Source organism: Bactrocera neohumeralis, unplaced genomic scaffold (assembly GCF_024586455.1).
Source record: "Bactrocera neohumeralis isolate Rockhampton unplaced genomic scaffold, APGP_CSIRO_Bneo_wtdbg2-racon-allhic-juicebox.fasta_v2 cluster09, whole genome shotgun sequence".
NCBI classification, from domain to species: Eukaryota; Metazoa; Arthropoda; class Insecta; order Diptera; family Tephritidae; genus Bactrocera; species Bactrocera neohumeralis.
The window spans coordinates 36,569,129-36,584,795 of NW_026089622.1; the positions used below are offsets into that span (position 1 = coordinate 36,569,129).

The 15,667-nt window shown below is 35.8% G+C and overlaps 2 protein-coding genes and 1 pseudogene across 2 annotated transcripts; 2 read left to right on the forward strand and 1 right to left on the reverse strand.

Annotated features, from left to right (window-relative positions):
* The first annotated feature begins 115 nt into the window (after positions 1-115).
* On the forward strand, positions 116-7,369 carry LOC126764735 (uncharacterized). Its single transcript, XM_050482384.1, is given in 3 exon segments — positions 116-141; positions 6,482-6,809; positions 6,812-7,369. Coding segments are annotated over 3 exon segments (912 nt in total).
* A 4,056-nt stretch (positions 7,370-11,425) lies between these two features.
* On the forward strand, positions 11,426-12,244 carry LOC126764736 (ATP-dependent DNA helicase PIF6-like). The gene is made up of 2 exons (XM_050482385.1): positions 11,426-11,758; positions 11,840-12,244. The coding sequence occupies exons 1-2, from the start codon at positions 11,426-11,428 to the stop codon at positions 12,242-12,244; spliced, it is 738 nt and encodes a 245-aa protein (XP_050338342.1).
* A 539-nt stretch (positions 12,245-12,783) lies between these two features.
* On the reverse strand, positions 12,784-13,895 carry LOC126764737 (uncharacterized; annotated as a pseudogene).
* Between the last annotated feature and the right edge of the window lie 1,772 nt (positions 13,896-15,667).

The following is a 15,667-nucleotide window of genomic DNA, read 5'->3' on the forward strand; positions in this document are numbered from 1 at the left end:
TCGTGCATTGGTTTTTTTCAATTGTGAAGGCTAAGCCTTAGCTGTGGTTTTGGTGTTTTTGGAGTTGGAGCTGCCGTCGTTGTTACTGACGTAACTCACGTGCTCTTTCGATGACATGGGCAGTTTCGAAGCGAGCTCCACGTAATGCTCGTCCTCTAAGTCACCGGTGCTGCCACCGTAGCTTCAAATTTCGATTTTTCCTTTCTCAAAAGGTTTGAAAAAGTTTTCTTATTCATTATTTAAAACAAAAACTTAACTGTATGATAGGAATGAAATATCCACGTCACAAACTAAAAAAAAGTATATATTAAGTAGTCATTTAATTAAAAAATACCGATTAAAAATGTGAACTAATTTTTAAAATGAAATGTTAGTATTTTACGTTAATAATATTTTAAAGTTTATAGCAAAAAATATTAGTTTGATAAGATTTTTGATTTGTAAATACTTACAAGTAGTATACTACAGGAGGAAAATGTATCTGAGAAGTGTCTTTTTAAAAAAGGATATCTACATCTCAATTTATTTTTCTAAAATGAAAAATCATTATAAGGGAAATATTTACTGATTTACCGAATAATAGTATTTCTGTTTAGGACTCACAATTTAACCTTTTTTTACTTGCGAAATATCTTTTTGAGATCAACATCCAAGTAAAGAAGTTGTGTATTTCAGCACTAAGGACAAGACTGCATAAATAGTTTAAGAAAATTAAAATGTAAATATCCTCTTTTGAAAAGACACTTCTCATTTGCTTGAAGCAAGCTTGAAAAAGTAAAACCGTACGAGACCACTACTATTTAATTTAAATTTTTTAAATCCTGCTTCGGAGCGGAAATGCGTACGAATTATGTTCACTTTCTATTCATTTTGAAACACTAATATTGTTTTTATTTTAAACAATTTTAGATATTCTGCATACGAACATATATCTTGGGCGAACAAATGAACATTTTTAGTTACAGAGGAGATTCTCCATTTCAAGAATAGATATAGTTATACTCGCAGGAATATTCGAGATATTTGCGTTTAAAGCTGAAAATTACCACTACTTGAAGAACGTATTTTTTCGATTTAAAATTAATTTTACACTTATATTTCGCATTTTTATGTCCACTAATACTTCACTAATTCGTGTGATTTTTTTTTTAATATTAAACTTATTGTTCAGTTATATTTATTTAACATCAACTAAAGGATTGCAATATTGATCTGAAGAACCTCCTCTATCCGACCATACCCATTTTATTCCCGAAATCTTGTGACGTTATTCTAAAGTCGACACAATTACAATTGTAACCGCACAATTCGTTTAAATTTAGATTTTAAATTTTTTACATATACACATGTATGTATGTATATATTATATATATGTAGATATAACGCCCAAATTACATATGTCACACAAATACACAATCTACATATAACAACTATTTGTATTAAATATGCAGTATTGTTAGTAATTCGCAATATATTTGAATTCTCCAAATGATTTCTGTGATATTAAAATTTTTAATTATAAACACAACATTCAAATCACAATGCTTACCTTTTTCTCCTTGTTAAGCTTTTTCGTTTTCTAAGTATATATAAAAGAAGTATATTATATATATATATATATATATAATAGAAGTTAATTATAAAATATCAAATTATCAAGAAACAAACTCCTTCTTCTTCTTAATTGGCGTAGACACCGCTTACGCGATTAGAGCCGAGTTAATAACAGCGCGCCAGGCGTTTTTTCTCTTCGCTACGTGGCGCCAATTGGATTTTCCAAGCGTAGCCAGATCCTTCTCCACTTGGTCCTTCCAACGGAGTAGAGGTCTTCCTCTTCCTCTGCTTCCCCCGGCGGGTACTGCGTCGAATACTTTCAGAGCTGGAGTGTTTTCGTCCATCCGGACAACATGACCTAACTAGCGTAGCCGCTGTCTTTTAATTCGCTGAACTATGTCGATGTCGTCGTATATCTCGTACATCTCATCGTTCCATCGAATGCGGTATTCGCCGTGGCTAACGCGCAAAGGACCATAAATCTTTCGCAGAACTTTTCTCTCGAAAACTCGCAACGTCGACTCATCCGTTGTTGACATCGTCCAAGACTCTGCACCATATAGCAGGACGGGAATTATGAGTGACTTATAGAGTTTGGTTTTTGTTTGTCGAGAGAGGACTTTGCTTCTCAATTGCCTACTCAGTCCGAAGTAACACCTGTTGGCAAGAGTTATTCTGCGTTGGATTTCTAGGCTGACATTGTTGGTGCTGTTTACGCTGGTTCCAAGATAGACGAAATTATCTACAACTTCAAAGTTATGACTGTCAACAGTGACGTGAGAGCCAAGTCGCGAGTGCGACGACTGTTTGTTTGATGACAGGAGATATTTCGTTTTGCCCTCGTTCACTGCCAGACCCATTTTCTGTGCTTCCTTGTCCAGCCTGGAGAAAGCAGAACTAACGGCGCGGGTGTTGAGGCCGATGATATCAATATCATCGGCATACGCCAGCAGCTGTATACTCTTATAGAAGATGGTACCTTCTCTATTTAGTTCTGCAGCTGGAACTATTTTCTTCAGAAGCAGGTTGAAGAAGTCGCACAATAGGGAGTCGCCTTGTCTGAAACCTCGTTTGGTATCGAACGGCTCGGAGAGGTCCTTCCCGATCCTGACGGAGCTTTTTCGTGTTGCTCAACGTCAGTTTACCCAGCCGTTTTAGTTTTGCGGGGATAGTAAATTCAGACAGCTCCTTTTCGTGCTGTCGAAAGCAGCTTTGAAATCGACGAAGAGGTGGTGTGTGTCGATTCTCCTTTCATGGGTCTTTTCCAAGATTTGGCGCATGGTGAATATCTGGTCGGTTGTCGATTTGCCAGGTCTAAAGCCACACTGATAAGGTCCAATCAGTTTGTTGACGGTGGGCTTTAATCTTTCACACAATACTCTGCGATGTTGAGGAGGCTTATCTCACGGTAGTTGGCGCAGATTGTGGGGTCTACCTTTTTATGGATTGGGCATAGCACACTTAAATTCAAATCGTTGGGCATGCTTTCGTCCGACCATATTTTACAAAGAAGCTGATGCATGCTTCTTATTAGTTCTTCGCCGCCGTGTTTTAATAGCTCGGCCGGTAATCCATCGACCCCCGCCGCTTTGTTGTTCTTCAGACGGGTAATTGCTATTCGAACTTCTTCATGGTCGGGCAATGGAACTTCGGATCCATCGTCATCGATTGGGGAATCGGGTTCGCCTTCTCCTGGCGTTGTGCGTTCACTGCCATTTAGCAGACTGGAGAAGTGTTCCCTCCATAATTTAAGTATGCTCTGGGCATCGGTGACTAGATCACCTTTGGGGGTTCTACAAGAGTATGCTCCGGTCTTGAAACCTTCTGTAAGCCGCCGCATTTTTTCGTAGAGTTTTCGAGCATTACCCCTGTCGGGCAGCTTATCAAGCTCTGCGTACTAACACATTTCGGCCCTTTTCTTTTTCTGTCTGCAAATGCGTCTCGCTTCCCTCTTCAACTCTCGGTATCTATCCCATCCCGCACGTGTTGTGGTCGATCGTAACGTTGCGAGGTAGGCAGCCTGTTTTCTCTCCGCTGCGACACGGCACTCCTCGTCGTACCAGCTGTTCTTTTGCACATTCCGAAAACCAATGGTTTCGGTTGCAGCTGTACGTAAGGAGTTTGAAATTCCGTCCCACAGTTCCCTTATACTGAGTTGTTGACGAGTGCTCTCAGAGAGCAAAAGTGCAAGCCGAGTAGAAAATCGTTCGGCTGTCTGTTGTGATTGCAGCTTCTCGACGTCGAACCTTCCTTGTGTTTGTTTACGTTCGTTTTTTGCTGCACAGAGGCGGGTGCGAATATTGGCTGCATCAAGATAGTGGTCCGAGTCGGTGTTAGGACCTCGGAGCGTACGCGCGTCTAGAACACTGGAAACGTGTCTTCCGTCTATCACAACATGATCGATCTGGTTGGTGGCTTTTCGATCCGGGGACAGCCAGGTAGCTTGATGTATCTTCTTGTGCTGGAATCTAGTACCACAAATAACCATATTTCGGGCCCCGGCGAAGTCGATCAGCCTCAACCCATTTGGGGATGTTTCGTCGTGGAGGCTGAATTTACCGACCGTAGTGGCAAATATATCTTTGCCCACCTTGGTGTTAAGGTCGCAAGCACGATTTGGACATCGTGGCGGGGGCAGCTCTCATAAGCGCACTCCAAGCGCTCATAGAAGGCGTCTTTGGTCAAAATCGTGAAGGCGTGGGCGCAAATCAGCGATATGTTGAAGAACCCCGCTTTGATGCGGATTGTTGCTAGACGTTCATTCACTGGAGGGAATGATAGTACTCGGCGACGGAGTCTTTCTCCCACTACGAATCCAACACCAAACTTGCGCTCCTTTATATGGCCACTGAAGTAAATGTCACAAGGACCTACTCGTCTCTGTAATTGTCCCGTCTATCGCATTTCTTGGACGGCGGTGATGTCAGCTTTTATTTTCACGATGCCATCAACCAGCTGGGCAGCGGCACCTTCCCAATTAAGGGTCCGGACATTCCAGGTGCATGCCCTAATATCGTAGTCCTTATTTCGTTTGCCATGGTCGTCATCAAAAGGGGGTCTCATCCGAGGCTTGTTGTTCCTTTTCTTAAAACTCTACACATTTTAAATTTAAATTTTTTTATTTTTCTTTATTAATCAACATTTTTTACAGAATTACAAATATGTATGTACATATGTTCCATAAACAAATTATTACTGCCTGAAAAAACATCAAAATATATTAAATACAAATAGAATTGACTCTGAAAGAAATATTGTTTATATAAAAATCATAATAATATCTGAAAGAAAAGAATAATATTATCTGATTATTTAAAATATAAAACAACCATTTGTTTTCACATATTATATTGGATTGTGCATGCCGCCTTAAACGTATAAAATACATACTTATGTACATATGTAATTATTTTTGCGTATTATATTGGACTGCGCAATCCAATTTCAAACGACACACACTTATTTTCACGTACTTACTTAACAATTTATATTTTCTGCTTCTAATGATATTGCAGCTGCTGCTATTTACGATTCAGTTCTGATTTCCAATGCTATAAAAACAAATTATTTTTCAATTTTTTGTAAATTATTAAAAAAAAATCACATAAAAATCATTCACTTAACTTCTTGTTGTACGAGCACGAATGACATGCATCTTTCAATTGTTTTTTTCTTACCCTTTTTGGGATTTTCTTTTCGCACTATTGACAATTATGTTTTCTCCTTCACACTCTTTCAAATAAATGAAGAAATGAAATAAACTTTTTTTCATCGCATTTAGGTAAATAAAAAATAACCCGAAAATGGGCGTTGGTGTTAGTGCATAGAGAAAAAATGTGTAGTTGTATTGAAATATTTGAGAAAAGTGGTTAGCCGTGGCTGGCAGGGAAGTAGTTTGTTTTTTCTAATTGTAGGTAATGTGTGTATGTTTTAACGGGGAAATCGAGTCAATAGGAAACGCAAAGGCTAATATAAATGTATGTGTGCAGAGAACGTAAAACCATAGCAGAGAACGTTTATAATAGAGAAGGTTCACGGCGCGAAGAACGTAAAAATATTTTTGGCTAACTCGGTCGAGATGGAAGTGTTTCACCACTGCCAGCTCGGCAGCAGAAATTTTAACATTTTCGCTTGAACAGAGCTGAGCGTGGAATAAAAATTATGCTCAAAACTAACAGACGTATGTTCGCTCGTTTGCTTATATTTTTATACGTTTATGTGCAGACATTTGTATTCGTTTGAATTCTTTTTGTGCATATTAATGAATACATGTGCAATTGAATACATTTAAATTAAATTACTTTTTCAGAGCAATATTGGTAGTTAATGTAAAAGAAAGCTTATTTTTTAATTATTTTTTGTATTAGATATATTCATACCTACATATTTATATAACAAACTATCATAATATTGTTTAAAAAATTAAATATATTCCAATAGTGATAAATGAACATTAATCTTATATTTTATCATTCAAAACTTACATATATTCACATGTGTCATGACCATATGTGTTTATGTTCGCTTTCGAATTCCAAATATTGTTTTACAAAAACAACAATCGTTTCAAGTAGCATCAGTAGCGTCACAAATCAGTAGGCAAGCAGCCAAATAGCTTATGCCCAAATTTGTAGAAAAATACACAACAACAAATTTTTCATTCATGAACGCAAGCTCGCTTTCAACAGGCAAACTCGCTTCATTCATATAAGCAAACACCATTACATCTCCCCGAGCATGCCTTCGCCTACAAGCGTCTTTTCGCGACGATGGCAAAAGCTAAAAATCATAAATTGAACAACTTTCTGATGTTTCTTCACAGAAAGAAGTGAGAAAAGTGGCAGCATAGCTGTTGTCGATTTATAATATTTGTCAATTCTAAAATATTTTTCCGTGCTTGCAAAAATCTCTGTTTTCTTTATGTAAGTGAGCAAACCCGTTTTGCTACGAAGTCCGGAAAAGCCAAAATTCCTGCTAAAACAATGATGTACATGTATGTATGGTATTTAAGTAATACAATTACCTACAGGCAACTAGCCGTATTGTTTGGTGTAACGAAGTCCACAGCATGGGCGGTTGTTCGTCGGGTTGTCGCGTGGGTTTTCTCAATAGGCCATGAGTTTATTAAGTGGCCAACTGGAGATGCGTTGGAAGAAACAACTCGCAAGTTTTTACAAAGGAAACAAATACCAGGTGTTATTGGTGCTATTGATTGTACCCACTTAACAATTAATGCACCAATAAAAGACAAACATATACTATATATTTTGATCGTAAACGTAATTATAGTGTTGTTCTGCAGTCCATTGTCGATGCTGATAAAAAATTTATTGATATTTATTGTGGTGAACCCGGATCATATCATGACTCTGGAGTGCTAAAAAGGTCAGCATTTTATAGGAAAGCGGAATGTAATATGGAAAGTTTCTTTCCAAATTCTACTTTTATTCTCAGGGACTCGGCATACCCTTGCAGAAACTACCTCATATCGGTGTTTAAAGATTATGGTTCGTTAACGCTTAATCAAATCAGATTTAACAAAACACATTCTTCAGCAAGAATAGTTGTTGAAAATGCATTTGGAGCACTGAAACGACGTTTCCGAAGGCTTCTTAAATTTACGGAGCCCAGAAATTTATGTGCAATTTCAAATTTAGTTGCAAGTGCATGCATTATGCACAATATTATTACAAACGACGATACAATTATTGACCATCAAATTGGAAGTGCCGAACCGGAACCAGAACCTGCTAATGAGCTGGCGAGAGAAGCAGGTGGAGATCGTCGGAATCAGTTGCTCACCATTTTAACATGAGGAAACGAATAAATGTTTTAAAATGCACTTTTCGAACAACATTTTTCTAGTGCATATGTTTGTATATATAAGTTCGAGTACATATACAGTGGCTCAAACTCAAATAATAAAATCTATATAAATAAAAATCAGTGCCACTTTCTTTGTAATTTCATCACTCATAAACGGCTGAACCGATTTGGCCGATTTTTTTTTTTGTTGTATTTGTTATTGCTAGGAGACGGTTCTTATGTAAGAAAAAAAATTGCGAAAGTTGCCGGAAAACCCTAAAAACAGCCCTTTTCTTTTTCCCATACAAGGGTTTTATTTTGTATGTATATACATACATATGTACATACATACATATGTACATATGTAAGTAAAAATGATTGTTTGTTTGTTAGTAACGCTATCGCTCGAGAACGGCGGAACCAATCTTCATGACATCAGAAGTTGTTCGTAAGGAAAAGTCGAAAAATTGGAAATTTCCAAAAAGTGACTTTTCATACATTTCTTTTTTGTTTTGTTTTTCAATATTTAGATTTGTAAATTATTTGAATCGTTCAATTTCGGTCGCTTGGTTTTTCCGGCTATTTAAAAGAATAATTATTGAAAATTATTCAGTGAAAACTTTATGTGTGTTTCAAACAAACTGATCATATAAAAATTTGTTTTAAAGAAAATGGCTAAATTCTCGGGTGAAACGGCTGGAATGTGTTGCGCTAACGGGAAGATAAAATTGCCGGAATTTGAACCACCTGCTGAACCATTACAATCATTAATTTTTGAGACATCACCAGAATCGAAACATTTTTTAAATCATATACAAGAGTACAATTCGTCTTTTCAAATTACTTCTTTCGGCGCTACAAAAATTGTAAGAGATCAATTTATGCCGACATTTAAGTGGATTGCATAGAATATTTGATGGTTTTTTCAATGAATAGGGAAAAATTTATTCCTATAACATTGCATACATATTACAGATCCAAGGTCAAATTTATCACCCAGTGGGTTCATTGTTACCGCTCCCCGACGCTAACCATCAATTTTTACAAATATATTTCATCGGAGATAAAAATCGTGAATTAAATCAACGCTGCACAATTGGTTCCCACACAGAAAGAGAAATTCTTTGCGAACTACAAAATTTTTTTCATCAGCACAATGAATTAGTCCAATTGTTCAAAACTGCTACGGATCGGTTACCATCTGATAATCACAGAATCGTTGTAAGAGCCGATAAAACTCCAACTGGAGAGCATTCAAGAAGATTCAATGCACCAACCATTGATGAAGTGGCCATTGTGATTGTTGGCGATCAGTTTCAATCTCGAGATATTATTCTTCACCGTAGAAATGAACAATTACAACGTGTTTCGGAGCTTCATCGTTGTTACGATGCATTACAGTATCCTATATTGCACTGGAATGACCATGATGAATACCATATGAATATCCCAATGATTAATCCAAGCACAGGTACATAATATATGTCGTGCTCATAAATATTTCGATTAAATAAAAGATTTCGATTTTGAATTGAAAACTTCTAAATACGTTTTGAAACGTATTTTTTACAGGCCTTGATGCTCAAAAGAAGTTCAGCGCCATGAATTATTATTCATACAGATTAATGATTCGCGAAGGAAGTTCAAATTACATTTTGAGATGTGGAAAACTGTTTCATCAATACATTGTGGACATGTATGCGAAAATTGAGATCAGAAGAATACATACATTTGCGTGATGCAATTACAAATGATGGGAATTCGAATGATATTGGACGTCTGACGATATTACCAGCATCTTATATTGGAAGTCTTCACTAAGAAACTACGGCCGACCAGATTTATTTATTACATTCACATGTAATCCGAAGTGGAGCGATATTCAAAATAATTTGTTTGACGGTCAATCAACAACAGATCGTCACAATATAAATGCACGTGTTTTTCGGCAAAAATTAAAAGCGCTGATGGATGTAATTGTGAAATTTCGCGTATTTGGAGAAGTGCGGTGTTATATGTATTCAATCGAATGGCAAAAGAGAGGATTGCCGCACGCAAATATATTGATATGGTTGGTTCGTAAAATCACACCAGATGAAATTGATAATATCATATCAGCCGAGATACCAGATCAAACAATTGATCAAGAATTATTTGAAGTCGTCACAAAACATATGATTCATGGCCCATGTGGCATACTAAATATGAATTCACCATGCATGATTGATGGCAAATGCTCAAAGCGTTATCCCAGAGCATTGACTTCCGACACAATAACAGGCAATGATGGATACCCGTTGTATCGACGACGGTCTACTGAAGATAACGGTCCATCAGTAATGATGAACATTCGTCATCAAGAAATCATCGTCGATAATCGCTGGGTTGTGCCATATTCAGAACTTCTGTCAAAAATATTTCAGTCTCACATTAACGTTGAGCATTGTAATTCCGTCAAGTCAATCAAATACATTTGCAAGTATGTGAATAAAGGAAGTGATATGGCTGTCTTTGAAGTACCTGATGGTGACAATAGGAACGATGAAATTACTCGATATCAAATGGGCCGATTCGTTAGCAGCAATGAAGCAATTTGGCGAATATTTTCGTTTCCATTGCACGAAAGACATCCTGTTGTTAATCATCTAGCGGTGCATCTTGAAAATGGTCAACGTGTTTATTTTACTACTGAAAATATACAGCAGAGAGCAGCACAACCACCAGCGACTACTTTAACTGCTTTTTTTCGACTTTGTAAAACCGATACATTTGCCAGAAGTTTGCTATATACTGATGTACCTCAGTATTACACATGGACTACATCATCAAAAGAATTCCAACGACATAAACAGGGTACAGCAGTTGATGGTCACCCAGGTATATATTCAACAGATGCTTTGGGCAGAATGTATACGATTCATCCCAACAACGCGGAATGTTTTTATTTGCTATTGCTATTGGTGAACGTTCAAGGACCGAGATCGTTCGAATATTTGAAAATAGTTGATGGTCATTTATGTGAGACGTATCGCGAGGCATGTCACCTTCTGCATTTGTCGGGAATCGACGCTTCAAGATGCATGTGTTTCATCTTTACCACAACAAATAAGAATGCTTTTCTCGAATATAATATCAACATGCATGCCATCGAATCCACTGGAATTATGGAACAAATATCAAGATTACATGACGGAAGATATTTTGATTCGGATGCGTCGTACGTCAACTAATCCAGATTTGATGATTACCTTGGAAATGTACAATGAAGCATTAATAATCATTGAAGACATGTGTCTCAAAATTGCGCATAAAGCATTATCACAGTTATCTATGATTTCACCTGATCGTCCGATGCATGATTTGATGGATCAAGAATTGCAACGTGAACAACAATTCAATTGTGACGAATTGATTGAATTTGTGCAATCAAATATTGACAAATTAAATGATCAACAAAACTATGTATATCAAACAATTTTGCAAGCTGTTTCTGACAACACTGGCGGATTACTTTTCTTGGACGCACCTGGTGGAACCGGAAAAACATTCATTATTACATTGATTCTGGCAGCTATTCGATCACAGAAAAAAATTGCTTTGGCTTTTGCTTCTTCTGGAATTGCTGCCACTTTATTGAACGGAGGACGAACAGCACACTCTGCATTAAAATTGCCATTGAACATGCAAGTGAGTGAAACGCCGACATGCAATAATTCAAGAAATTCTGCAATGGGAAAAGTCTTGAGCAAGCAGCGATTATTCTGTGGGATGAGTGTACAATGGCCAACACAAAATTCCTCGAAGCCTTGGATCGAACTATGAAAGATTTACGCGGAAATCAACAGCTGTTTGGTGGTGCCTTGATATTGTTATCAGGTGATTTTCGACAAACATTGCCAGTTCTTCCTCGATCAACTCCTGCCGATGAAATAAATGCATGTCTGAAATCTTCTGCTCTCTGGAGATTTGTGAAAAAATTGACGTTGAATGGCAATATGCGTGTCCTATTACAAGACGATTCATCTGCACATCAGTTTTCAATTGTTGGATATCGGAAATGGAAAAAATGCAAATCGACAATACAAATGGAATGATCACCTTGCCCGAAAATTTTTGTACAATTTTGCAAACAAAAGAAGAATTGGTCGAATGCGTTTTCCCAAATATCATTCAGAATCACAGAAGCTATGATTGGATAGCAGAACGTTCAATATTGGCACCGAAGAATATACACGTCAATGCAATGAACTTCCAAATTCAAGAAAAAATGCCAGGTGAAGTCATAACTTATAAATCCATTGACAGCGTTATGGATGAAGATGAAGCTGTGAATTATCCAATTGAATTTCTGAATTCATTGGAACCACCTGGTACACCGCCACATCTTTTGAATTTAAAGGTTTGTTCATTACTTTAATCATTACAGAATATAAATCTGTAAGGAGGTTCAATGAAATATATTATTGATTCCATTTTTAAGGTTGGTTCACCAATCATATTACTACGGAATATCAATACTCCAAAAATGTTTAATGGTACACGACTGGCAATAAAGAAGCTAATGCCAAATTTGATTGAAGCAACTATACTCAATGGCAAAGCGAACGGCGAAAATGTGCTTATACCACGTATTCCAATGATTCCAACAGACATGCCATTCAATTTCAAACGTCTGCAATTTCCGGTGCGTTTAACATTTGCCATGACTATAAACAAAGCACAAGGACAAACATTTCAAATAGGCGGAGTAAATTTGGAAGAATCGTGTTTTTCACATGAGCAATTATATGTTGCGTGTTCGAGAGTCGGTACTGCACATCGTTTATTCATTCATGCACCGGACAGTAAAACTAAGAACGTTGTTTATCAAAATGTTCTAGAATAGAACTCGAATTTTTGAGATTTACATTTTATTATATACGCTTACGTAAAAATAAAAGGAAACTGAAGAATAAATACTTTCAATGTTTGAAGAGTATTACTTTCTTGAATTTTTTATTGAATCGCTATGACAATTTTCTTATTATTCGTATTTATGTACGCTTCTCAATGTTAGCGTTATAACAATTTTATGGAGTTAATGGATAATATCGTACGAATGCATTTTCATGAACTGAATATCCTTTATCAACAATATCTTGGTCAATCCTCATCCTTAATTCATAATCGTCTAAATTTATGAAAAAGATTTCGTCCATTTGTTTCATTATTTTCATAGTGAAAGATTCGTTCAAAGCAATTTCTTCAAAATATTTGATAGATTCTCGCTACCAGTATTTCTCATTACTTGGCTTGATATTTGCTAATCGGCAATTCAGAATTTGCTCTATATCCTGGTATTCCCTTTCTTCCGGTCTGAATTTTACGGTGAAGCACGATGGGCTATCAATCGACTGAACAACAACTGTTTTTTCCTGAAGATAATCAGAATGGAATGTTCTTCTCATATCGAATCTTTTCATCGTCATTTTTTGTATGGTATACTTTGGAAATATTTTTTTTTTTGTATTATATTGAATTATATTGTATTTGTTATTGACTTTTTTGTTTGGCTATTAACTTACTGTTTTATTACACTTTTATGAAGGGAAAATAACATTATTTTCAAATACAGAGTAATTATTATTGCAAAATATAATTATAGACCATGAAATTTCAGGTTTTTTTGTTTGCTAAATAATCTTCTTATGATTTTGTTTACACTCAAACGTCAATTTTTTCATGATATGTATGTACATATGTATGTATAAAATGTACATTTTATGATAAGCTTGGTTATAAAATCAATTAATTTTGCTATCTTTTTATTCATAATATACTGCTGTAGAAGTTTTAGTTTTTCTTCCTCTATTTTTAGTTTGTTTTTGTTCGATTTCCATCTGGAGATCTCGTTTTTCCACCAAATCCTGCATCTTACTTTGTATATTGGCGTAGAACTTCGTCTTTTCTTCTGCACTTTTCTTTTGAGCTCGATTATTTGTTCAAAATATCGTTCTCTAGCGCTTTTCCGATAACGGGAATATGGAGTAGCTTTTGCTGTGTTCGGCTCTTGTGGATACATTTCAGTTGGTGTGCACTACTACTGCTACGATTTACAACAGATCGGCTCTGCCTAGAGGTACTTGACATATCATCGAGCATTGCTTGAAATCAGTCGACTCTTTTAAAATCTGATTTACTGTTTAAAAATATAAAAAAGCGAATTCAATATAAGCAATACGTAATGAAAATTAAATTAGAACTAACCACTTGACTCAATCAATGGCTCTAGAGGATCTGTTCCAATGTTTATGGTGTGGTTGTTGGACACTAACCAACTTTCGCCAAAAGTTTCATCCATTTCCGACATGTATTGTATTGTGCACGGAGAAGTTAGTTTGCTTCTCATTATCTTTCGCTGTTTTATACGCCTTCACATTATCGTATTTTTGCTACAAGAGCAGCCGCATTCACCGTTGTATCCTGTGAAAACAAATGTAATAAATATTTATACATTAACCTGAAAATATTCTTACCGTAAATCCTTGAAATTTCATGTGCTCCAAGACGTTTTCATAGGCGAACTTTTTCTTGGCTAGTTAACAAACTGTCGTTTGTTGTGAGTAAAAGAAATTATATTTATTTGGGCGTACACTTATTTTTGTGTTGCCTTTTTTATTCATAATTTCTTACTGCCTATTTTTCATAATCTTACTTCTATTTATACTAGCTAGTATGTTTACTTATTACTAGTTGATATTTTGTTAGATGCAGATTATATTATTTGTTTAGGTTTGTTTACAGATATGTATATTGTTTGTTTAGATACATTTGGTTTGTTGTATTGATAGTGCATTTACAATGTTTGCTTACTTGCTAATGAGATAGTTTGGTGCAGTTGACATTTTCGCACATGCAATTTGTTTGTTACATTTATGATGCTAGGCGAGACTACATATTGTTATTGTTTGTTTAGGTTACCAGTTGATAATTTATGTATTCGGTACAAAAATGTGATAAGTAACACATGTTCCTTAACTCGCTCATGCAGGAACTCATCCTTCCTCTTGTTGTAGCACTTCAGGAATAGGAGTGTCTCGGCCTTTGTCCAAACTTTTCTTTTGCTGTATATAAACAAAATAAATAATTATTTAGTTTGTGAAAAGTATGTTTACAAATTTAAAAATTCAAATTTACCTTTTCTCCATGTCAAACATTTCGTCGCAATAAATTGAATATCAGCTGATTGTTATTGCCCGCGTTGCCAACGTAATGCATATTTAAGCGAAAATGAGAAATAAGCGAAATGCCTTTTATTTGTCCATGATTTAGCTATTAGCTTATGATGGTCAACTAAAACACGGCTAATATATGCAGGTGGTTTTTAGACGACAAAAGCTAATACATACTATATGTAGATATGTATGTATATGAGTGCTTTTTGGTTGGCAAGTACTTGTATATTTGCGCCAAAACCAATGTTAAAAAGAAAATGGTATGTTCATGATTTGAAAAAAAATCTTGGACATACAAACATATATTATATGCTTAGATTTTTTTAATTGTAAGTTCTAATGAGGAAATTGCACAAAAATGGAAGTTAAATAGAAAATTTTCAAGCGCTCATAGAAGGCATCTTTGGTCACAACGTCTGTTGGGTCACCGATTGCATACCACTGCATACTTCAACCACACGTTCTTATATATTTTTTGCAATTCCTACTTCTTCTTATTTGCCTAATATTCAAGGTTAAGCATTAGAAGTCATTTGCATTGTGTTTGCTTGCGTTTGCTTGCGTTTGCTCTCTACACTTTGCTACCGCTATGTTTCGCTCACGCAATTACACGTATGTTTGTTTGTGCACATTAGTTAGTCCTATTTAGCATGTACTAAGCTTATATGTAAGCAGCATATTGCAATGCTGCATTCCCATTTTTCATTTCTCTTTTAATAACTAAATTATATATGAAGAGGCAATAGCGTTAAGTAGGTACTTAGTTTTATGGACTGTTAGAAGTACATAACATATACATAGTATTTATATAAGAATTAATCCAAAGCGGAATTATGTACATAGTTAGCGGTATCGAAATATTGTACAGAATGTTATTTAAGGAGAAGAATTGTGCAAATAAAGTTAGTCTAATACCTGACCACCTTACAGTGTCATTACTCGGCCCTTTGCAACAATTTCGCTTATACTTTCGCTATTTCGTAAATTTTCGCGGTTATAAAAAAAAAACTTTATAGCCCTACATTTTTGGGGCCCCAAAGTGGGAGGACGATGTTTTTTTAATTTTGGGTTTTGGGGGTTTTTTTTATTTTACA